Source organism: Silene latifolia, chromosome 3 (assembly GCF_048544455.1).
Source record: "Silene latifolia isolate original U9 population chromosome 3, ASM4854445v1, whole genome shotgun sequence".
NCBI lineage: Eukaryota > Viridiplantae > Streptophyta > Magnoliopsida > Caryophyllales > Caryophyllaceae > Silene > Silene latifolia.
In genome coordinates, this window is record NC_133528.1 from 12,791,117 (window position 1) to 12,815,656 (window position 24,540).

Consider the following 24,540-nt stretch of genomic DNA (forward strand, 5'->3'; position numbering starts at 1 on the left):
TGTTATTGTATTTGAGCACGTACCTCGTTATCGTAAAAAAATCGGGGCCAACATCGAATCGTTCGTGGGTTGATCCTCCTCGTTTGCTCTTTTCTTCTTAAAGGCCCTTTTTTAAAAAATAAAAAGGGGCGAGAAACTAATTTTTTTAGGGGCAAAAATATGAACGAGCTTTTTTCTATAAATAAAAATTGAAAATGTTATTATAAATAAATCAGTATTATAAACTTACATTTTAATCAAGTGCTTAAAAGTCTCGCTTGGTTGATGATGTAAAGAGTCCAACCAGAAAACTTTTTTCTTTGTCGGCATGATGGCTGCTAGCACCCAATGAGTCCTACATCAAGAGACATCATCATTATTAACAAGTACATATATTAGTTATGAAAATGCAATTGTAGGGGGAAACGTAATATTAATTTGTTTATTACCCTTTTTCATTATAAACGCCAAAAATCAGCTTCTTGGTTGTCGCCAATTGCTGAGCAATATAATCTACCCGTTGTTCGAACGAGAAATCCGGAATAAATAAAGATAAAACATAGGGGCACATGAATCCGTATTGATCAGATGGAATATTCTTCTCGGGGATCACTCTGGTTTGCAATATCCTACATTATTACGGTATTAATTCCGGTATTTAAAACACTATCTACCTATACTAGTAGTCAGAATATTAGACTATGAAATTATTTATTAAGAAACTTACTTCATCCAAACAAATATGTGTGCTATATCAATCTGGTCTAGTCCAGCCCATACGGCTAGCAGATCCCATGATATGCATGCTTGGCGCTCAGCCCCTAGAATATCCTCCTCGAGCGGAATAATTATCAGTTGCTCGGAGGCTATGCGATGGCCAGCCTCCTCATACAGTCTCATCATCGTCCCCGTTCTTACTTTTTGCATGTAATCCTTCCCTTTATATTTTGTGGAGTTTATACTCCTAACTTTCACGGCCGGGAAAGAATGAGTCTTTGATGTGGTGCTACTACCACCAGCCTACACATGTAGTATAGATAATTAAAATAATAAAAAATCCAAAGGTAACATATCCTAGTTGGAGTAATAAAAATAAAAGCGTACTTAATTAAATACCTCGTCAACCTGCTCTTTCAATGATGAGGTAGTAGTAGCAGGTAAGACTGGGGACTTAGGCTTATCAGTCTTTTTTGTCCCCTACACAAAATTACCATGCTTTTTATAAATACAGAAAAATATAAATAAAGGGGCGAGGTTAATTTTTAAAAAAATGGAGAAGTTAATTAAATACATAACTCATCAAGTTGTTGTGAAGTCGAGGTTGTTGGCATGTCTCTGGACTTAGGCTTATCCGCCAAAGCCGCCTTTTTTGTTCCCTACAAAAAAAAATAACATATAAATTTAACATATAAAAACATTCAACAATTAAAAATGTAACACATATATATATATAAAGGTATTTCTTCTAACCCAATCGCTTTCCGCTGCTCGGGTGAGGCGGGGAGACATCTTCGCCAAGTAGATGTGAGTATTAGGCCATTGGATGAAACTTCCAAGCGCATCTCCCGGAATGGTAATGTCGTCACGAATCGGGACAGCGGTGGAAAGTTTTCATGGCCTGGAAAGACTGTAGTTATCTCTACTATTGTATGATTCGGCAAAAGTTTTTCGCCATGAATAACTACGATTTCGCCGCGCAGATTTGTTTTCTACGAGACCCGGCCAACACGCACATGTGGCTTTTCGATTCTATTAGGGTCGACAAGAATAATCGGCCTATTGTTTACGGCCTGAAGAATATACACATACATATACATTATTATATATATCTTTGCAAAAACGCTTCAAACATTCAAAAGATTTTGCAAAAACGCTTTCGTCTCGGGCCGATTTTTGCACAAACTTCAAAGCATTCATATAAATTTAACTAATTAAACACTTCATGCATACCTTATTGAAAACAGGGAACTGACTTGAAGGGGATGTATCTTTGTTTTCCATCACCGTCTTCTCATCAAGTTGCATCTCCTTTTCAGACCCATTATTTACCTAATAAAATTAACCAATTCAATGGCACCATGTCAGAAGTTGGCAGTGAACACACCCCCTGATCTTACCCAAAAAAAAAAAACAAAAGAAAAATAAGGAAGTATATTAGGTACCTGATCGGCTTTAGTTGTTACAACTTCAGAAGCATTATTAGGTACCTGATCTTTCTGAATCTCGTTGACCGATACTTCCTTCTCATGTATTGCCAAGGTAGTAGCGGCCTCTTCACCAATCTGTTGTACCTTATTATTACCCCCTTTAGAAATGACATCCTCCATCATCTTCACTTCTTCTTCGGAAAGCTTACCTCCAAAGATTCAGCTTTAGTAGTACGGATGCCATTAATCAAGTCGCTTGCCAAGAATGTAATGTGTCAGCAATTTTTATCCCAACAATAACATGTGAATTGAACTTAAATGAAAATAATAGAATAAATGTTACCATGTCGGCGTTCTCGGACTTAGTCTTCCTTTTCTTCTTTATCGGGCAGTTTTCCCATAATATTTCGTTACTCCAACCTGTAACGGACGCCCCTCAAACGACCTGGATGTTCGGGTCGGCCGATCGCTCTAGCAAGAACGTCATTACGACCACTGGGAGTGAATTTCCCTTCTTCTACCTCTTTCAATACGTTATCCTATAATATATTAAATAAACTTCAAATTATATTTGTGACTAAAATAATAAAGTTAGTAATGAACTCGTCTTAATAAAATAATGCTTACTATGTTGGCCAAAACTTCCACATCGTATTTGTCATGCGACGACCGGGATCCTTTAGGCGTGTGCCCATGTTTATAAGTTACATGCCGATCCACCTCTTTCACTCCCTTTGCCACCTACACATTAACATGGTAACATTTATACACGTAAATGTGTATCAATGCAAGTCCAAGTGTGATTAAAAAATAAAGTCTCACAGGGCAATAATGCATGCTACTTACGAGGTCCTCTTCTATCTTTCTGTAACCGCCTCGAGAACCATAGAATTTCCCCTTCTTGCATGAAATGTTAGCACGATTTCTTTTGCTAACGGCCTTCAAATAATTATATAAAAGCGCAAGTAGATGAGATAATAAAAAGATTATATAAAGGACTCATTAATTAAAAAAATGATAGGTAAATCGTTAAAAGGCGAGGATATTTAACCTGAAACTTCTCAGTAGTTCTCATCTTTTTGAAAAGATCCCATTCTTCCTGCTTGATGGTGGGACACTTGTTTTCCGGTGGGCTCTTACGCATCTCCCCGTTGCCTTGTCCACATACAACCAATCCCTAGCAACGCCACACTTCCACCGCCCTGTGGACATCACCGCCTTATGCATTAAATACTCATCATGACTTTCATCGGGTATAATAAAGCCTTCCTTTATACGAGCCAAGTATAACTCCGCCAATTTTGGATTCAAACTTTTAACATCCTCTAAATGGATAGGCACAAACTGTCTTGTGCAAGCACCAATCCAACTGGAGAAAAGACCCGCATTTGGACCAAGAGGGAAACCCTTCTCACTCCATGTTATTTCGAACTACTTTTTAGCGGCTATAGCTGCAAGGACTTTCTTGCACTTCGTAGCACCCCTCTCACCAGGCTTATTATCACCAGGCTCATTATTCTTTTGTCTTCTTTTACGTTTTTCACCCATGATAATCCTAAAAACCAAATATGAATGATATAGCTGGATATGAACAACTTAACAACGTACATGCAGAGTATTATCTAAAACCCTAAACCCTAATAGGAATGAAAACTTAAAACAACAGATTGAGCTTCTAAAATCCTAAACCCTGATAAGAGGAGTAAAGTAGATGATGCGGGATGATAAAGATAACAAAGAAGACGAAAAACAAACAAATGCATGAAAAAAGAAACAAGATGATCGTCTTAAAACCCTAATGACGAAACACAAAATTAAAGTGAACATACTTGTTGATGATGATGATAAAGAGAACGAGCAGGATGATAAGGGAAGGCAACGGATTCGGGTTTCTAAATCGGGCGACGAGAATGTAAAAAGCGAGGAAGAGAGAAGGATTAACACAGGATACCAACGGTTGGAGTAATAATGTTGTGTGTGTTAGTTTGTGTATGGCATGCTGGATGGGTTTCTATATTAGTTTTTTATTAAGACAAACTATTAACAACGGGTGCTCAAATAAGAACCGTTGTTATATGTTAATAACAACGGGTCAATAAAAGTCAACCGTTGTCAAAAGTTTATTACAACGGGTAACATATACCCGTTGTAATATATTTTCACCAAATTTGCGCCAAAATGAAATACGTCAAAAAAATAATTGACAACGGGTAGAGGTACTACACCCGTTGTTGAAAGTATTAACAACGGGTAATTTAAATATAACCGTTGTTATTGTTGAACCTCTTTTTTTTAAAAAATTATCAGTAATTCCATTACGGTCCAAACTGTAACAATACATTATTCAAGCAATTTCAACACCAAAGCATCCACATCTAATAATAAGATCAAGAAAATAAGACAACTTACACCAAAGATGCATGCATATATCGTATGTGTCCCGATGAACTATCTCAGGATCGGGGACGTTTCTTGGATGTCATAGTTTCTTCGTTAACCCAAATACCTTCACCATGGTCATCACGCATATAGATGCTTTCAGTGTCCTCATGATCAGTGTCAACATCGTCGAAATAAGATACAGTGGTAGACTGATCCATTCCCTCAAAAACGACATCCTGATCATCATCATCATTATCGGATGGACTACTCCTTCTTTTCCTTATAGACAGTACAACAGACCACTTCTTATCCATAGGATCGGTGACATAGAACACTTGTTTAGCTTGGGATGCCATTATGAAAGGATCATCCTTATTATTGCCAACCTTACCCAGATTGACCAACGTAAATCCCATCTTATCCTTTCGGACACAATGGATGTTGTTATCAACCCAGTTACATCGAAACAAAGGCATTGTGAAATCAATGTAATCTAGTACCAATATTTCTTGAATAACACCATAATAAAGGCATTTTCCCCAAATAGGCTTTTTATCTTTTGAAGTAGCAAAGTGCATTGCCTCAAATTCAGAACTCACACCACTATTTTGCATTGTGCTCACCTCATCTTGCTCGCGGGTGTAAAAAGTATATCCATTAATGGCAAAACTGTTGTAAAAGGTGACCCTGGCATTTGGACCTAAACCAAGACGTAGTAACCTAGGAGAGATGTCATCACCAGTTTGATAAGTACACTGTAAGACAATATTCCTAAACCACTCTGGAAACGTCTTCGTATGCTCGTTCGCAATCTACTTCTCGGTCTTGTTTTGGTGATCGTATTTGAGCTCATCTTTGTGTTGTTGAATATAAGGTTGCACCTCATCTTCGTTGTTTAGCACATACATGTGTGCTAAATGCAACATTTCACGTGTCACAATTTTTTCAACCCGGCCCCTAATACCTTTTCCGGTCATCCAGTCACTATGACGATTCTTAGGAACGCCAATCAACTCCTCAGGGGAGAGATGAGCGTAACAATATGAAAGAGCTAGACGTAAGTTTCCGTGTGGGTTCATTCCATCAGTGGACAGCGCTAGACGTAAGTTTCTAGGTTCATTGCCGAACTCGGGATACTTAGCGTCGAACGATTTCCATTGCTTACCATCTGCCGGGTGTCTTAGCTTTCCATCATTTATTCTTCCTGTTTCATGCCAAGTTAACATTTTTGCATCATCGGGATTCGCATAAATCCTTATGACTCTTGGTATCAATGGAAAATACCACAACACCTTAGCCGGGATCCCTTCCTTATCCTTATAACGCCACTCCAAACATTTAGGGCAATTGGTTAAGTTTTGATATAATTTCCGATACAATATGCAATCATTTGGACATGCATGTATTTTCTCATATTTCATACCCACTCCTCTTATTAGTTTTTTCGCCTCATATGTCTTAACAGGTAGAACATTACCATCAGGAAGCAACTCCTTTATTAAGGCTAAAAAACTAGTGAAACACGTGTCACTCACCCCATTTGCCCCCTTGATATTATACAACTTCACCACAGCCGACATTTTTGTGAACTTACAACCAGGATAAAGAGGTGCTTCAGACTCACACAACTTCTCATACATGTTGTTAAGGTCATCCCAATTACTAGTGTCATCACCTACATCTTCAAAAGCAATGGACTCATCATCATTCTCTTCATTATCTATAGACCCAACATTCAACTTCTCTACTTCCAACTCTTCCAACTCAAAAAACTCGGCAAACTCAGGATCATCAGTTAGCCTTTCGTGTACCTCAACATCATCTTCTTCAGAGTTATTCTCTTCCTCTAATGATTCCCCATGAAAAATCCAAAGTGTATAGGATCGACTAAATCTCCACTTTTCTAGGTGTATTTTAACGTCCGGAAAAGCCATATAGCTAATATTACCACATCTTTCACAAGGACATGCAATACTAGAAGAACCATTCAAATTGTTCGAAACGAATTCATAAAATTCAGCTAAACCATCCTTGTAGGTGCGGTCACTCATATTTGCATCAATCATCCAAGTTCGAGTCATTATTCTACATTCGTAATAATAGGCAACTAATTCAGAAAAATACAATAATAGGCAAACAAATAAACGAAATTCGGAAAGCAATTAAGCTAAATTATCAACAAATTAGATAATAACCCAAAAAATCCTATATCTAGTTATAATAAGCGTTGCTAAGAAACATATATATACCTGATTGATAAACACGCGCGATGAGGGAGAGAAGACGTGACAACAGTGACGGAGATGAAGACAGAGAGACGATCAGGGAGGAATGGAGGATGATATAGTAGCAGTATTAGCTTGTGTTTGTGTTTGTAGCGTATAGCAGAATAAAGCAATATGTTGTTCTTAAGATTTTCATAATATTAATAACAACGGTTATTGAGATTACAACCGTTGTTAAAAAGTATTAAAAACGGGTTCTAATATAACCGTTGTGATTACTTTTCACTAATTTGGCGCCAAACCATTAACAACGGTTAAAATTTAACCGTTGTTATTAGTTTTTTCATTAACAACGGTTGTTTAAGTATGACCCGTTGTTAAAACAAATAACAACGGCTAACAACACATAACCGTTGTAATTAAGTTTGGTAAAATTCGCGAAATAAATTCTACAACGTGTTTTGATGATTTTCGTGAATAAGCGTTGTTAAAGGGCCGTTGTGGTTGCCTGTATTTGTAGTAGTGTACCTTCAGTCCTAGTTCTCCACCGGATCCTAATTTCGCTCCGACAATTGATGATTCCTATATTTTCGTTCATGCTAGAATAACTCTTTCATATTGTAATGCCATTGATTGTATTGTTTCATTAAAATAAAGTTTCCGTCAACATCAATTAATAAAATTAATTACGAATTCACTATTTCAATTCAGGAAGTTTTGTCTTCTATAACTAATTTAAACAATTCAAAATCAAAGTCAACATCAATAAGACCCAATTCAAGAAACACGAATTTTAATTCCAATGAATAGAAATAAAAATAATTACAATTAATCTGCTATTACAAATTTAAAACAAAATTAGGGCAAATTAAACCCAGACAATTAGGGCTTTAACAAATTAGGGCACAATTAAACCCAAACAATGATATTTGATCAGTCACAATTTTTTTTATAAAACGTTAATCATGCATAATCAATTATCACTTATTAGTTTTAATTAAAATTATATGTATTTTATTTTAAAAAATTGAAGTTAAATCTAAGAAAATTAAATTTGAGAAAAATTAATTTATTTTTACTTATAAGTAAATATATTAAAGGTCCTATATGAATTCTATTATTTTTCTTCAATTTTATTAATAAAATTTTAAAACAGGTCACGCGAAGCGCGGGATACTACCTAGTATTTTGTAATACGGAGTAATTTTTTATTAAATGGCTGGTTTGAATTAGTCTTTGTTTTTCCCTTATTTAATTGTGCTTCCTTTAACGTAATTGCTAAATCCAACACGCCATCTTACTCAATCCAACACATTTTTCCATATTTTTCCATCACTACCCTTTATTTTAAAAAAAATCAAAAAATCAAAAAAATAAAAATAAACCCCAACCCAACCCCGACAGGCGACAACCCTTCCCACAACTACAATCACCTTCTTCCAACACCGGCCATCTGCCCTCGTCGCCGACCTCCTGCCCCCCTCGCCGTCAACTCCATCTCAGCCCCGTCGTCGATCAAACACTTTCACCGTGCGTGGTCCGTGGCTGAAGGTGTATCGAATGATGATTGCGGTTGATTCAAGGCAGCGAACAAGGTGCGCGAGGAGGGTGGTCGGTGTGGGTATGGAGGCGGGGAGCGGAGATCGGCGCGAGGATAGGATGGTGAGGGGTGTTCGGCGGTGGTAGGGGGTGGAGGAGGAGTTGTTAGCTGTTGGGTGTTGGAGGTTTTTGGGGTTTTGGATTTCTCCCTTGGTGAGAGGGAGGAATTAGGGTAAAAATGGGAGGGGTAAATTTGGAATAAGACGGAAAAATGTGCGGGAATTAGTAAAGTTGTGTGCGGGATTTAGCAAGTCCCTTATTTAACTGCCACATCAACTTTGAATGAAAAACTATGATGCCACATCAGCACCTTTGACTATTGCATTAAAGAAATATATGATGATTGTGTCAAAATTAAAGTTATACAAACGACCAAGACAGGAAAGTAATTTAGAAGGTGCGGAAAAGATGATATTTTTTTATACTATGTTATTTGATCCACAATGAAAAATAATGCAGGTGTGGTGAATATATTACATATAAATAGTAGAATTGTCCCACATTGAAAGATTAATATAAGATGGGGTGATTCTATGATTATAAATAAGACACATCATTGGAACTTAGGTATCAACCCAAAATCTTTTGAGTATCAATACTATATATTAAATCCATAAACCAAGGGACTTCAATGTAATTAAAGAAAGTTATACAAATTAATTATACTATATAGTTTTAAATCACTAGCACCGTGTGATGGACCCGATTAAGGGATCTCAATGCAAATATTATATAGTTTGGGTTAAAATTAAATTATATAGAAGCTTGGTAATTTTCCTAAACATTTGTAAGAGACTAAAACATGGTTAATTTTCTTAAAATAAAATAATTAATTAAGGTTAATACCTTTAAAAAAAATAATTAATTAAGATGATCAATTTCAAGGAGATTAAAAGAAAGAAGATGCTTGGTAATTTTCCTAAATATTTATAGAAGACTAGAAGATGGTCAATTTCCTTAAAATAAAATAATTAATTTGTATAAACATGCACACTTATGGTATTAATTATTATTATCATAAAATTATGTATTAAATTTAAAATCTATGCCATTTTATTAAACTATATAGTTTAATAGATGTATAGATGTTAATTATTTAACATACAAAAATATAATAAGTAGGTTATAAATAATTCAAGTAAGATTTCATAATATATAATACTAGTATGGGTGCCCGGCTTCGCCCGGGCTACCTCTACTTACCATTAATTTTTTTTTCATTAAATAAAATTACTTAAAATTGCATAACCCATAAATTTATCATTAATATATTTTTCTATGATATATCCTAAAATTACGATGAAGTAAATTTTGAGACAAATTCACTACTCCCGCTATTAATATTTTATTCTTATTAATGAACACTACTACAATTTTACTCAAAGAGGACGCCCCTTAGAGTACGGTTGGACACGGAACCGTCTTATATCAGTCAAAAAATTTGGCGCCATTATTGAATACATACTTAGGACGGTTAATAGAGACAACCGTCCTCATTGTAAAACTAACAAGGACGGTTGGTCAATACAACCGTCTTCTTATTAAAATACAAGACGGTTATATTAGTCGACCGTCTTCTTGTATGATCCAAAATCCCAAACCTGCTATACCTCTGCTTATTATTCAAACAATACGCGATATACATGAAACCCTTCCTTATACCCTAAAGCACATAAACTACCATCATCGTCTGTCGTTCATATCTGACGCAACCACCAGCGTCTCGCAAACCACCGCCCCGACCTTCTTATTCATCATCGCCCTAAAGCAACAGCCTAGCACCGACCGCCGCCAGCCGTTCATCGCCTTATCGAGGTGTGTGTCAATCGTCATATTCTTCATTATGTACCTGATAAATCGTTTATTTAGTACAAATTGATTTCGTAACTATCATAATTGAACAATGAAATCAATGAAATCAATCATATTCTGCATTTATTTCAGAGAATTCGTTAATCTGCTTGTGCTATTGCTCCAATTTTTCGTTAATTTGCCTGTGCTTATCCCCAATCCCCTTACTCTGCTTGTGCTTATCTGTTTAATTGTTGATTTTGCTGAATTTATCAATCTTTGTTACTGCAAGCTCTTTCGTGTAAGACAGTTTTATAGTTAGATTATCATGAGACCAACCCTTATAATGGGAAATTGATGATCATTTGCCATAAAATTGGTGAATTATGGCAAATGATACACGGCAACAATTGTTTTTAGATTCTTCAATAAAGTTTAGGTCCTATTCTTCAACCATTAGTTTACAAATATGTAGGGATCAGAGGCCTAATACCAGGCTCAGTAACCCCATATTTAGGAAAGATTTGTCCTATGCAGTCAGCAACGACAACATTGATCTTATTGAGGTTATTTATTTTGTGTATCAAAAGTTGGTTACATTTCCATACTAAATTACCGACATAGTAACTTGTGACTTCTGTCAAATGTGGAGTAGAATTTGGTATTTTAATGAATTAGTCTATTTTAGTATTCTGATGTTCATGTTTTATCTAGTGAAATCATCTGTGTGTTTAGTTTTCAGAAATTGATTTCCTGGTATGACATCTCTGTCAATGTTTCACTTGTTCATCGTGCTGTTTGCTATAAACCTTCCTAGTATTTGTCATCAGTCTTTATGTTGCATTCCCTGTGCTCCTGAAAACCTAGGTACTACAGCATTCCACCCCTAGAAACATTCTTAGAAGAGTCTGTACAGATACCAAACATGAGTACACGAGTTCCTGAGGTGATATGAAGAGTCGAATTAACATATGTAATGACATGTTTAGAGTCACAACTCACAAGCATACGGTTCTTAGCCTGTGAACTCAGAGGTCTAGTAAGAGGCAGTGTCTCATCAGTACATAATTAAATCACTCAATCAGTATTCAGTAATGAAACACCAGTACAAAAAACACCAGAAGCTGTCAGAGCTAATAACATCTTTGAATTTTAAATAAAAAAGAATCATTCTTGGCAGAGGATATACCAATATGAGAATGTTATTGTACCCTCTATCAACACTCAATAACTATCCTTCCGAAATCTTTACAACCATCACATGAAATCCCACTACCCTAATTAACATCATTTTCGAACCTTCCCCGATTGTTTGTCACAGTCTCTCTTCCAGCAAGTCTTTCTTCTCGTTTTCATTTTCATTTTCATTTTCATTTTCATTTTTATTTTTATTTTCATTTTCATTTTCATGCTCATATAATAAATTTGTTATTTGTCATATAATAAATTTGTTATTTGTCCAATTAAACCCCTCATTTAGGAAAGATTTGTCCTATACAAATCATTATCATATTTCGTGTGGTTTAAATACTTGCACATTGATAATCATATGTCCGTGTCTAGATGTCTATGAGACTTCAACTAGAATTCTAAGTCAAAAGTAAACAGAACTAGTAACTCAAGGAAATATACACACTAAATAAATTATATATAATGAAGTTTCCCATCCCTAGCCACAGCTACATATGGTCTCTGGGTTCTACCTTGGCTGACTGTGTTTGGAACACCAAAGGGCAAGGGCCCGGAAATGCGAAGCTACTCTCGGTTTGGTCTTGCAGAGGGTTGTAAATATTGAATGTCAATATCTTGAAATGCGCTGTCGAACCAGGCTTAACTAAATTAAATAACTTAACGGACACATTAAACAAGATATCACGATTACAAGTGACTGAGCGAGAATTGTCAGATTGAGACAGTAAGTACATAACATTATAACAGAACTCATCGATTGTGCATATAAAATTATACATTTGTACAAACCAGATTGAGCATTATCCTTCCTGATATCATTAGTGCTTCCTAAAGTGCCGTTGTGAAAGGGAGGGATATAGTGGCCCATATTCTAATGTGTCGGGACTCGATCAAGTGATTTAAAAGGAAAGCTTGTTCTCCTAGACTCATGATGAAAATTGATCTACAGAAGTCTTATGACTGTAGAACGGTCCTTTGTTCAAGAGATGCTAATTGTTTTACGGTTCCAAGGCTAGCCTAGAAAGAACTCTATGATCTACATTAAGAATTAATTTCTGCACAACAATTAGGTTGCAAAAAAGGGATAGAAAAATCCTGATCATGTCAATTCGGAGGTGATCATGTCGGTCCCGATCATGTAAATTGGAGGCAATTCCCGAACTTAATTTAGGAGATAGGCAATTTTGAGGTGTGTGGGAACATGAGTTTATCGCTTTCTAAAATAACAACCATAATTATCGCTTCCTTTATTTTATTTTTTTTTTCTAATCAATTATTTTTTCTTTTATGTGGACACTTTGTTATACTTGAATTTAGCTCAGGTTCATCTTCCATCAAATCATTTTTGACACTCTTTTATTAGCATTGTGTCACATCATCGTATTCAAATGAAAAAAAAGTGAAATACAGAATTTATGTGATTCTCTGAAGTACAGAATTTATCAATTTGGTATTCAGTTAGTCTTCTAACTTTTGACATTTGACTTATCTATATAATTAACTATATAGATAAATATGGCGCGTACTTGGATGTCTGATGCAAAAAAAGGTGACCCAGAATATGATGCCGGGTTAGCTGAATTTTATGCCTTTGTTAGAGAGAATGTGACGAACACATCTAGTATGGCGTGCCCTTGTGATATGTGTCTTAATATGACGCATATGAGCTTGCCAGATGTACAAATTCATTTACAGAAGAGAAAGTTTAATCCAAAATATAGACTCTGGACTTTTCACGGAGAATCTAGAACCATAAAAAGAGGAATGAGAGAAGATATAAATATCAAATTTAGTGAGACGGAAAAAGAAACATGTTTTAATCTAATTGAAAAGGATTCTGATGCGGCAGAAGAAGATTCGGGTTTGGGAATGAATATGAATTCTGATTCGGTTGATGAGTCTGAGGATAACTCTGAAAATATTTGGGGAGATTTTTGTGGAGAGAATGAGGAAGTAGAGAAGTCGTCTATAAATATTGATGAAGATATTATAGATGATGATGATGAAGAAGACCTTGATGAAAATAATTTGGATGACATAAGTGTTGTATTAGAGAAGTTAAAAGATTCTGAGATGCCATTGTATAAGAGCTGCAAGAAATACACTAAATTGGCATCAATTGTTAAGTTATATAATTTGAAAGCTAAAAATGGGTGGAGCGACAAGAGTTTTAATGACCTCCTAGAATTGTTGAGAGACATGCTTCCCGAAGATAATGTTCTTCCTAATCGCACCTATGCGGCAAAGAAGATACTTCGAGGAATTGGTATGAAATATGAAAAGATTCATGCATGTCCTAATGATTGTATATTGTATCGCAAAGAATATGAGACATGCACTCACTGTCCGGTTTGTAAAGAGTGGCGGTATAAAAAGAAGGAGGGTATCCCGGCAAAAGTTTTGTGGTATTTTCCAATAATTCCAAGGTTGATACGCCTTTTTGCGAATAAGGAAGATGCAAAGCTATTGACGTGGCATAAAGCGCCAAAGCTAATGATGGGAAGTTGAGACACCCGTCGATGGGTTAGAGTGGAAGTTCATTGATTCTAAGTATCCGGAGTTTGGCAAAGAACCCAGAAATCTCCGTCTTGCATTATCAACCGACGGGATGAATCCTTATGGAAGTTTGAGTAGTCAACATAGTACTTGGCCGGTGCTTTTAGCTATTTACAACTTACCTCCATATTTATGCATGAAACGAAAATATTTGATGTTGTCCTTGTTGATTTCTGGGCCCAAGGAACCTGGTAATGATATAGATGTCTATTTAGCTCCTCTTCTTGACGATTTGAGAATATTATGGGATAAAGGGATAGAAGTTTTTGATGCCTACCAGAATAGCGTATTCAATTTAAAAGCAATGTTATTATGCACTATATCTGACTTTCCTGCATATGGCAATCTATGTGGGCATACCGTACATGGGAAAGAGGCGTGCCCTTTGTGTGGTGAAGATGTCGATTCTTGCTATTTGACATTTTCTCGAAAGCAAGCCTACTTAGGATATCGTAGGTTTTTAGATGAGGATCATTCATATCGTAGGCTACAAAAAGCGTTCAATGGAAAAGCCGAACATCGTCCACCTCCTAAGATATTAACCGGGCATGAAGTATATGAAAAGGTAAAAGATATTCAGATTACGTATGGGAAGAAATGTTCCAAATTGGCATCTCGTGGTTATAAGAAGATGAGTCCCCTTTTTGAGAAACTTCCTTATTGGCGTGACCTCTCTATAAGACACTCCTTAGATGTTATGCATATTGAGAAGAATGTATGTGATAATATCATCAACACTCTTCTCAATGTTCCAAATAAGTCAAAAGACAACAAGGCGGCTAGGAAAGATATGATGGATATGAAAATTAGGCCTGAGTTAGCGCCGCAAGAGAAGGGAACACGTGCTTATTTGCCTCCGGCTGCTCACACTCTTTCAAAAAAGGAGAAAATAGAGTTTTGTCAGTGCTTACATGGTGTTAAAGTGCGGAGGATATTCTTCGAATATAAGTAACCTCGTATCAATGCGAGATCTCAAGCTTACTGGTTTAAAGTCTCATGACTCTCATGCTTTGATGCAACAATTACTACCTGTAGCTATTCGTTCCATTTTACCTAAAAAGGTTCGATTCGCTATAAGTAGGTTCTGTTTTTTTTTCAATGCCATATGCAACAAAGTAATTGATCCTTCAGAGTTGGACTCCTTGCAAAAACTAATTGTTTTATCTCTTTGTCAGTTTGAAATGTATTTTCCTCCTTCCTTTTTCACGATCATGATTCATCTAACTGTACACTTGGTTAGAGAGATTAGATATCTTGGGCGATTTATTTGAGGTATCAATATCCGTTTGAAAGATTGATGAAAGTGTACAAGTCCTATACTTCTAACCGATATAGGCCTGAAGGGTGTATTCTTTGAGCGTGCAATTATTGACGAAGCACTTTCTTTTTTTTTATACTCACTTATCGATCTTTGAATTACTTGGGGTTCCTAAGAGTCGGCATAGTGAGTGGATGATGGGGAAAGGGCTTAGAGGTCATGTTTGTCAAGATATGACAACAGAGAAGTGGCATATTGCACATACATATGTCCTTCACAACGAGGATGAGGTACAACCATACATCGAAGAACACATGGCGTTCTTAAAGGATAATCATCGAAATAAAACCCAGAAGTGGATTGCAAGTGAGGACAATAAGACTTTTAGAGTTTGGTTTAAGGGTCGAGTCATTCAAGACTTGCAAGAATGTCCAGAAGCTATCTCTTCCAAATTAAAAAGACTTTGTTATATGGGCCGATATTTCCGCCTCTTCTTATATCTTTGGTTATGCCATTAATGGTTGTACGTTTTATACTCGTAAGCAAGATGACATGAGCACAATGCAAAATAGTGGGGTTAGTGTAGAAGCAGAAGCAATGTACTTTGCTAGTTCGAAAGATAAAAATCCAATTTTGAGTAAAATGCATTACTACGGAGTTATTGAGGAGATTTGGGAGTTGAATTACAGAGAATTTGAAATTCCTATATTTGGTTGCAAGTGGATTGAAAGTAATAATGGTGTTCGCAAGGATGAATTAGGATTCACGTTGGTGAATCTTGGTAAAGTCGGTCATAAGGAAGACCCTTTCATATTAGCCAGTCAAGCAAAACAAGTGTTCTATGTAACAGATCCGGCGGACAAAAATTGGTCTGTTGTTTTATCTGTACGGGGTAGGCGTGCAGTGGATACTTGTGATGAAGATGTTGTATTTGAGGGCTTTGATCATCGATTATCACGTTCGATGACGCGATATTGTTAACCCCTCGAGTTTATACGCGCGTGATGATCACAATGAGGGGATATGGATTGACGGTGAAAGCAATTCAAAAAAACGTCCCCGTGATGATGTTTGAGTAAACATAGTCAAATTTATGTTTACTATTTATTTCATTATTTTATTTAAGTAATTCATTTTGTTATTTAGTTTTTTTGCTTAAATGTAAGGTATATCAAAGAAATAATTAGAAAGCAATGCTACACACATCCTTCTCGTTTATATTTATCGTGTATTTCATTATTTTATTTAAGTAATTTATTATGTTGATGTTTGAGTAAACAACTCTACCATGCATGTTTTGAGTACAGAACAAATTAGAAAGCAACACGAAACACATCCTTCTCATTCACTTTCTTTGGATAGTCATCTTTTTCATCCGATTTCCTTTTTTATCTCGTAGAACTTGGTCCTGCATTTTTCCTTTTCTTCTTTGCTCCCAGCATTATATTGGCACCAATTGTCTAGTTTGTAAAGAGAAGCGGTGTATTTGTGATTTACGAATACTAATTGTAAAAATTTATGTGCAGGTTGATCAATGACAACGCCAAAGAGAAAGACAAGTAAGAGAAAATACAGCTCTGACCAATCTAATGAGGGTACGAAAAAGAGAGGGAAGCGTTCTGAGAGGGGTCGATCAGTCCTGAAGTTAGCAACAAAAGCTATTAGAGATGAGGACCCAATTAAGTTAGAATGGGATAGTGAGCTGAATTTGCCGACTGGAGATTGGGTGCTAAGTTGAGTAGTTGGATTGGGATTCTTGTTCGGGGACATGTTAGCTGCACGGTTGAAAAATGGGACGATGTGGAGCAGCCGACAAAACGAGATATGTTAGATATGATCACAGTATGTAGAAAATTACTTACTTTTTATTATCAATTATGTTTTCTTATACAAAGGATTTTTTTTTCTCAATATCTGTTTTTGTTTTTGTTTTACTTTGACAATGTAGGGGGCATTCACAGTTAGAAAGGAACGTGAAGATTGGTGTCTTGGTAAGGCAGGAGAGTTATGGAGAAAGTGGAAGAGTAAGTTAGTCTGTGAGTGGTTATACGATGAGGAGACAGGAGCTATCCGGAGGACACCACCGACCTTGTGGAAACAGATAACACAAGATGAATGGAATTCATTTGTGGCCTCCCATACTATTGATGCATTTAAGGTAATTTAATGACAATACTCCAAGTAGAATGTGATGACAAGTTTTGAAATCCCTGACAAGTGACAACTCATAAAGTTTTATTTGAATATTCTCTGATCAGTGAGCACTACATTTATAAATTTCTGACATTTTGGTCCATGTCTCTACGTTATGCTGTTCAAGTAATACTGCAGAATACGGGGTTGAGGACTCATTCCCAAAATCACCAAGTAAAAGCTTGATTTCAATAGCTGTGCTATCTGTCAAAAAAAAAACAGTTGCGACGTGAACATGGTCAGAGTAGCCTATCTAGCTTTCAAATACTTGATAAATTAGTCATGATTTGCTGTGGTGTTTGCAATTTAACACCGGTAGGACGACTGGAACTTGTACGCTGAACCGGGTCATAAATGTTAAGAGGAACCAGAGCACATAAGTTAAAATAGGAGGCAAAAACCCCATTATTCATATGACCATCATCTACCTTAAACCTCCTTCATTTTCTTCTATTCATTCTGGGTTTCTGCGGTTTTTATGGTTAATTTGTCATAACTCCTCTGTCTGCCCATAATTTTCTCATTTGACGAATTTTATGCCTGAGTTGATATATCAAGGATATTTATGAGATACTAAGTCACTTAGTAGTGCACAGTGATAGCCAGCATTTGTGACTTTTAACGATTAGGGTGTCTTCATTGCGTACCTGCAGTTGGCCCTGGAAGTTGGTTTTTTTTTTTTTTTTTTTTTTTTTTTTTTTTTTTATAAACGGATACAAAACAGCCTAAATTGATGATGTACATTACTGTTTTTGTTGCTCCAAATTGATGATTATATAATGTAAACAGGCCATTAGTGAGAAAAACAAGAAGAATGCAGCTCAAAGGCAAGCACAATATCATGGTTCTCGAGGAGGATATCGGGGAGTTGAGAAGAAAGTCGTAAGTTATCTTTTAATTGATTTAACTTTTCTTATTCACAATTATTTGATATTTTAGCCAAGTTAAGTTGAATGTTTTTTTATAGAAAGCAGACTTTGCCGCAAAGGGATGCCCATTGGAGACAGTTGATCGATATTTAGTTTGGCTAAGGGCTCACAAGTCTGAGAATGGAGATATGACTGATTATGTTAAAGAAGTGGAAAAAAAAATTGTAAGTTAGTATGACATTTGAAATGTTGAAACTAATATACATATAGCTAATTTTGTACACAATTACTTTATTTTATATGAATTGGTGCAGGAAGCAATAAACAAAGACGTGAAGGCAGGTGTATTTGTTCCCAAGGGACGAGAAGATATACTCGCTAAGGCACTTGGCAAGGCCGAACATCCTGGTCGTGTTCGAGGAGTTCCTAATGGCATAGGCATAAAAGAATATTTTGGGAAAGCTCCCAAAAACCCGACTCCAACACAGTTGAAGGAAAAGGTTAACTTATATTATATCATTAGCTAATGAATTCAAGAGTTGGAGAAAAGCTGAAGAAGTGTTCAGTAGGAAGTTGATTTATTATTCAAATTTTTTCTTATGTAGATAAGTACTTTGGAAGAGCAACTGAAGGAAACTCAAATGATGTTGGTGAAGTTCTGGCAAACAGGTGAGCGACCAAGTGAAGAAGTATTAGCTCGTTTCTTAGACGCGATGACTAAGAGTACACAAGGAAACTATGCATCTATGGAGGGGTCTCAGTCACAAGCTAGAGAGGAGTCACAAGCTAGAGAGGAGTCACCTGATGACGAGCCATCTCATAAGGAGAAATCAAGTGAGCCATCTCGTACGTCTACTGAGGAGCCACTCTCTGATGAGGTTTTCCGTACTCCAGTGGCTACCATTCGGAACTTTTCTACATCACCACTAGAGGTAGTCAAATTATAATCTCACCCACTATATCATATTTATGTATTTGGTGATTTGAATTTTGAATTTGTTTGCTCGAAAGACTCGATATCAAAGTTAGCTTACATGATTTAAGCTCAGACAGAGAGTGACATACTTGAAATTATGATTAATTTGACATACTTGAAATTATGATTAATTTGAATTGTGTAGGCTTGGAAAAGTTGTATATTATCATTGCCAGGAAAACCGATAAAGATGGTTGCTTCAGCGTTGGTATACATGTCACGTAATGGGGAGTTTGTTTCCGTTCACGGCGCCTCCTTACGTGATGGTTTTAAAAAAGTCACAATCAAGAAAGTGTACAATGGGTCCGAAAATGCTTTGTTACCGGTGCCCGTTGGCGACTTGGAGATACTAAATGATGCTAAGAGCTCATTTGTTCAATGGCCACAAAGTAATATTCATAGTCCTAATGAGGTAATGTTAATTGCTGACCTTAATATTCAACCTTAAATATTTTCCACGCTAGAGAGGCATGTATGCATAAAACTCTCCCTTGAAAAATATGGAAAATTGTAGTGGTTTCTATTTATCTTTCTTTTTATCCTTTTTGAAGAAAAATGCACGAGAAGAAGAGGCACATGAATCAACCAATTCTACACAACCAAAGACTAAGCCTTTAGACCCAACAACATCACGTTTTCTTGGCGTAAAAGTTAGTCTTGAGTTCAGGCAAAAGTGGAGAACCATGTCATTGAAGAAGTTGGCAAATGAGGCTCGTGTGTTAAAGACAAGTGCAACGATGATCAATGTGGATATAGAAGAGCATGTACTACATCGTGAACAGAAATGCATGCTTAGCTATGAAGACCTTATTCATTGGTGTGATGAAGAAGAGATAAGTGCCTCTCACATTGCTTTGTTCATGAGGTTTGATTTCTAATCTTTGAATACGTTTTATACACATTGCTTTGTTCATGAGGTTTGATCAACAAAATATGTGTCTTTGTTGGGGTGTTTTGTCAGCTCACTTCTCGTGAGCCCGAGGCTTATTTGCCCTTGGCACCCGAGTTTTTTAAGGTTTTGATCGAGTGTAAGAATAATTGGGTGTTGATTAAGGTGTTGAAGATTTTTGCAAAGTTGGCACCTTTAGAGCATTAGCTTGCATCTTTGAAACATTAGTATGCCACGAATCTAAAGACCTACTCCGCAAGTTTGATTGTTCATCTCACAGAAATGTTTGTTAAATTAAAAGTCAAACCATCGTTATCATGGCGAAAAATCATGTATATACAAAGGAAAACAGAGAAGCTAGACAACTAAGATTGTGATTCGCATTACCTTAACTCCGATAGCCATCGCTGTTTTGACCTTAACAAGCTCACCCAACCTCACAGAACCTTCTTTCTTATCTTTCACATACAAAAGTGGTACTTTCCTGGAGGTAGCCAAGCTTGGCAGATGCTTAATGAGCGACTTGGGGTTGCAGTCCGATGCTACTAGCACCGCCTGGTTTTACATGAAGAAAGAAAATAAACTCCCATAAAAAGAACAAGCCATAGGACAGGGACTATACTAAAGGATTTTTAGAATACTGCAGATCAAGCCATAGGACAGGGACTATACTAAAGGATTTTTAGAATCCAAACCTAAAAACAGAGATTGAAAATATTGTCAAATAATACATGGTAGCTGGTAAGATCCCAAATACTAATTTATAAGGGATCATAAATGATAATCAACAACTTGCAACATCATTAACATAGTATCTCAAATGAAGTTGCCAACTTTGCAAAAATCTGACCTAGAGTTCAAAGATGTGGATCCTAACATTAGCTTGCATCTTTGAAACTTATTATGGCTATGGTTTCTGTTGATAATTTAGCGGAAATTATCAAGGTTTTGGTTAATTATGCTCTTAAGTCTGACCTAGAGTTCTGTAATGAGATCCTTAGGTCAATACTAACCACTTGTTCGAATAATTATTATGAAATTGTTTTTGACTTTGATTGGTATGTGCTGCTATTAACATTCCCACACTGTCAAACTGGTATAAGGGTGAAGGATGCTAGACCCGAGCTTGTCTTGTCAGTGTTGGTCAAACCCAGAAATTCTGATGGAGACGACCAACTCATGCTACCCCATTTTCACTGACGTATAAAAATAATTAAATAAAAGTAGCAGCACAATATTAAACGCAAGTGTGTTGTTGTGCCAGTGGTTAAGCTTTTTGCCCAACTTCCAAGTTGTCCGTGTTCGATTCCATCTGAAAACATTTTTTTTTACTTCTTTATTTCAACTGATGTGAAGGAAGGCCCTCTTGTCTGTGTTCAACATGAAGATAATTCTAAAAAGAAAGAACCTGAATGCTCCGAAATCATTAAACTGATTTATGATATGTTTGCTGATTTATGCACAATTTAGCAATTATCAATTTTTTTTTTGGTAGGTATTTAACTGAACTAGTAGTGAGTATTCAATGTACAACCTCATATGGATTCTTGTGCCCCACATCATTGTCCAAGTTCGCTAGTTTTGAAAATGAAGATGATCGGTCGGACTATATTGTTAAGGCTATGACATGTACGGGTTGTGAAAGGGGTCGAAAGCTTGTTTTTGCTCCATACTTTGAAGGGTATGTATCTTTTTTTTCATACGAGCTACTATTAATTATATTATTCCGGTTTGATGCTACTTATTAATGCGATGTTGATTGTTAATTTTATAAATTGTAGTAATCATTGGATGTTGGCTGCCATTAATCCAAAGGATAGTGTAGTATATTGGTGTGATCCGGCTGGAACTCGAGAGCCTCGTGAATTTTTGAAAGATACAATTAATATGTAAGTTCAGCATGGATACGATTTAAGAAATTGTAATTATCTCGTAGATTTACATTTATTTTCATAAAATAAATATAATTAAGCTAATATATATTTAACGCAGGGCAATTACGAAGATAAACTCTATGGATCCTGAGAAATGTCAGCAAAAAGAGCTTGAATGGAAAATAATAAAGGTACCTCTTGAACTTATAATATTGTTATCTCCTAAATTATATAGTCTATATTTCATTGTTATGGATTTGTTGTTTATAAGTTGTAGAATGTAGTTGACATGATTTCTATTTTAGTGTCCTACGCAGCCCTTTGGAAGTGTATTATGTGGATATTATGTCTGCCGATATATGTTGGAAATCATCAGAGGACGATATATTAATATTATTCCAAGTGTACGTCCTTTAATTTGTTTCTTTGGTTTCAATAATTATTTCGTCGTTTTATATAAATTACACGTGTTGATATGTAAATAATTAGAATTGTGTTTTTTGGTTTTATGTAGTTCATGTTTAAAGCCCCAAAGATATATTCAGTTCAGCAAATTGACGAGGTGCGGGACATTTGGGCAACATATGCATTGCAGTTTAAGGCGGAAGTATTTGATGGCAACGTTTAAAGTATGCTAACACTTTGATGTTATCTAGGTAGCTTAAAAGTGTGGTGTGTAGATGGAAAAACTCTTGTTAGTGCTTGGGTTAAACTTATTGTCGATAGTTCATATTTTAGAGGTTCAAACTTATTCCGTTCTGTTGGATTTAGAGAATAAATGTAAGATTTGTTGGATTTTCTGAATTGTAGGAGGAAATATTTAAGCTATACGGCTATTGTCGTATAGCGTATGAATGAAACAATTTTTATTTCACATTTTTAGTTGTAAATGACCATGGATTTGATTTTATAACTTGGCGCCAAAAAAAAAGCGGTTGTATTCATAAATTGGCGCAAAAAATTGGGCGGTTTTCATTCAAAAATTGGCGCTAAATTAATTTTTTAAAAAATATGTAAAGACGGTTCTATGACAAAGCGTCATGAAGTTGGCACCAAATTTATTCGCGCCATGACTTTAAAACAAGACGGTTGAGACTGAGGACCGTCCTCCATAAAAATGCAAAAGAAGACGGTTCCAGGCACCAACCGTCCTCCATAAAAATGCAAAAGAAGACGGTTCCAGGAACCAACCGTCCTCTTCTGAAAACCCAAACAAGACGGTTTGACTTTTTGTCAACCGTCATCGTAGTCAACGAGGACGGGTGAATTAAGGACGGTTGTTTTAAGGTTTTAGGACGGTTTTCAACCGTCCTCTTTGTCTGTTTTTGTAGTAGTGGAAATAATAGTAATAACATTTCACTACTTGCCCGTAATCATTGTTACTTTCACTATTTCCGCCGTAATTATTGTTACTGTCACTACTGCCGCATTAATATGATAATTTCACTACTCCCGCCGTAATTATTCTTGTTACTTTCACTATTGTCGCATTAATATTGATTATTTTACTACTCCTGTTGTTGTTTCTACCACTTTCACGAATGTCGCGCAAATAATATTGTTACTTTTAATATTCAAATGAGTGATTACTATCATATTACTGACGAAATTACTTTTACTACTTAGGCATGCAATTTTAAGAGGACTATATATTTATATAAATATATTACATATATGTATTAAATCAAATCGAAAGAATTATGCAATATTATTTATTATGGAATCTAACTTGAATTATTTATAACCTATTTATATTATATTTTTTATGTTAAATAATTAATACATCTAATAAACTATAAAGTTTAATAAAATTGCATAAATTTTATATTTAATATATAATTTTATGATGATAATAATTAATACCATAAGTGTGCATGTTTATACTAATTAATTATTTTATTTTAAGGAAATTGACCATCTTCTAGTCTTCTATAAATATTTAGGAAAATTACCAAGCATCTTATTTCTTTTAGTCTCCTTGAAATTGACCATCTTAATTAATTATTTTATTTTAAGGAAATTTACCATATTAATTAATTATTTTATTTTAAGGAAATTGACCATGTTTTTGTCTCTTACAAATGTTTAGGAAAATTACCAAGCTTCTATATATTTAATTTTAACCCAAACTATATAATACTAGTATTGGTGCCCGGCTTTGCCCGGGCTACTTCTACTTACCATTCATTTTTTTTCATTAAATAAAATTACTTAAAGTTGCATAACCATAAATTTATCATTAGGGTTTTTTTGTCAGAAACTACCTGTTATTTAGGGTCATTTGTGAACAACTACCTTTTATTTTATTTTTGGCTTTCAACTACCTTTCATTTCTTCATTTTGCGAAAGACTACCAAAAATCCACTTTCGGCAAAAAAAGTCAACTTTCCGACGTTGACTTACCATTTCATGTTGAATCTTACTCTTTACTTCATAACCCTAATAATCGATGATAAAGAATTGATTAAACCCATTATTAATCACCTCAATTTGTCTATCTCTTACCCGAATCAAAGTCCTAATCGCCGAAACAAAAGCATCATTGAAATTAATCTTAACATGGTAAGTAACGGTAAGTAATTTTCAACAATAAATAATGATATGTTATCGC

The 24,540-nt window shown here is 35.6% G+C and overlaps 3 protein-coding genes across 4 annotated transcripts; all 3 read left to right on the forward strand.

The window, feature by feature from the left end:
• The first annotated feature begins 12,829 nt into the window (after positions 1-12,829).
• On the forward strand, positions 12,830-13,822 carry LOC141648690 (uncharacterized). The gene has a single exon (XM_074457413.1). It carries the CDS (start codon positions 12,830-12,832, stop codon positions 13,820-13,822), a length of 993 nt encoding a protein of 330 aa, XP_074313514.1.
• A 3,417-nt stretch (positions 13,823-17,239) lies between these two features.
• Positions 17,240-19,137, forward strand: LOC141648691 (uncharacterized). The gene is made up of 6 exons (XM_074457414.1): positions 17,240-17,286; positions 17,387-17,447; positions 18,111-18,203; positions 18,289-18,414; positions 18,505-18,690; positions 18,796-19,137. The coding sequence occupies exons 1-6, from the start codon at positions 17,240-17,242 to the stop codon at positions 19,135-19,137; spliced, it is 855 nt and encodes a 284-aa protein (XP_074313515.1).
• A 735-nt stretch (positions 19,138-19,872) lies between these two features.
• Positions 19,873-22,814, forward strand: LOC141645919 (uncharacterized). 2 transcript variants are annotated; one of them, XM_074454070.1, is made up of 6 exons: positions 19,873-20,031; positions 21,551-21,736; positions 21,837-21,944; positions 22,048-22,120; positions 22,235-22,333; positions 22,444-22,814. In XM_074454070.1, the coding sequence occupies exons 1-6, from the start codon at positions 19,904-19,906 to the stop codon at positions 22,555-22,557; spliced, it is 708 nt and encodes a 235-aa protein (XP_074310171.1). In that variant the 5' UTR covers positions 19,873-19,903; the 3' UTR covers positions 22,558-22,814. The 2 variants fall into 2 exon arrangements, with proteins under 2 accessions (XP_074310171.1, XP_074310172.1); XM_074454071.1 differs by lacking the exon at positions 22,235-22,333 and having other exon boundaries at positions 22,444-22,661.
• Positions 22,815-24,540: the final 1,726 nt, after the last annotated feature.

Excerpts from the sequence above, each read along its gene's own strand:
- LOC141648690 (XM_074457413.1), top strand. The coding sequence starts at position 12,830 with ATGGCGCGTACTTGGATGTCTGATGCAAAAAAAGGTGACCCAGAATAT.
- LOC141648691 (XM_074457414.1), top strand. The coding sequence starts at position 17,240 with ATGAATGGAATTCATTTGTGGCCTCCCATACTATTGATGCATTTAAG. Across the intron at positions 18,204-18,288 it reads GGGGAGTTGAGAAGAAAGTC|AAAGCAGACTTTGCCGCAAA; the intron begins GTAAGTTATCTT and ends GTTTTTTTATAG. Across the intron at positions 18,415-18,504 it reads AAGAAGTGGAAAAAAAAATT|GAAGCAATAAACAAAGACGT; the intron begins GTAAGTTAGTAT and ends GAATTGGTGCAG.
- LOC141645919 (XM_074454070.1), top strand. The coding sequence starts at position 19,904 with ATGATCAATGTGGATATAGAAGAGCATGTACTACATCGTGAACAGAAA. Across the intron at positions 21,737-21,836 it reads TTTGCTCCATACTTTGAAGG|TAATCATTGGATGTTGGCTG; the intron begins GTATGTATCTTT and ends TATAAATTGTAG. Across the intron at positions 22,121-22,234 it reads TTGAATGGAAAATAATAAAG|TGTCCTACGCAGCCCTTTGG; the intron begins GTACCTCTTGAA and ends TTTCTATTTTAG.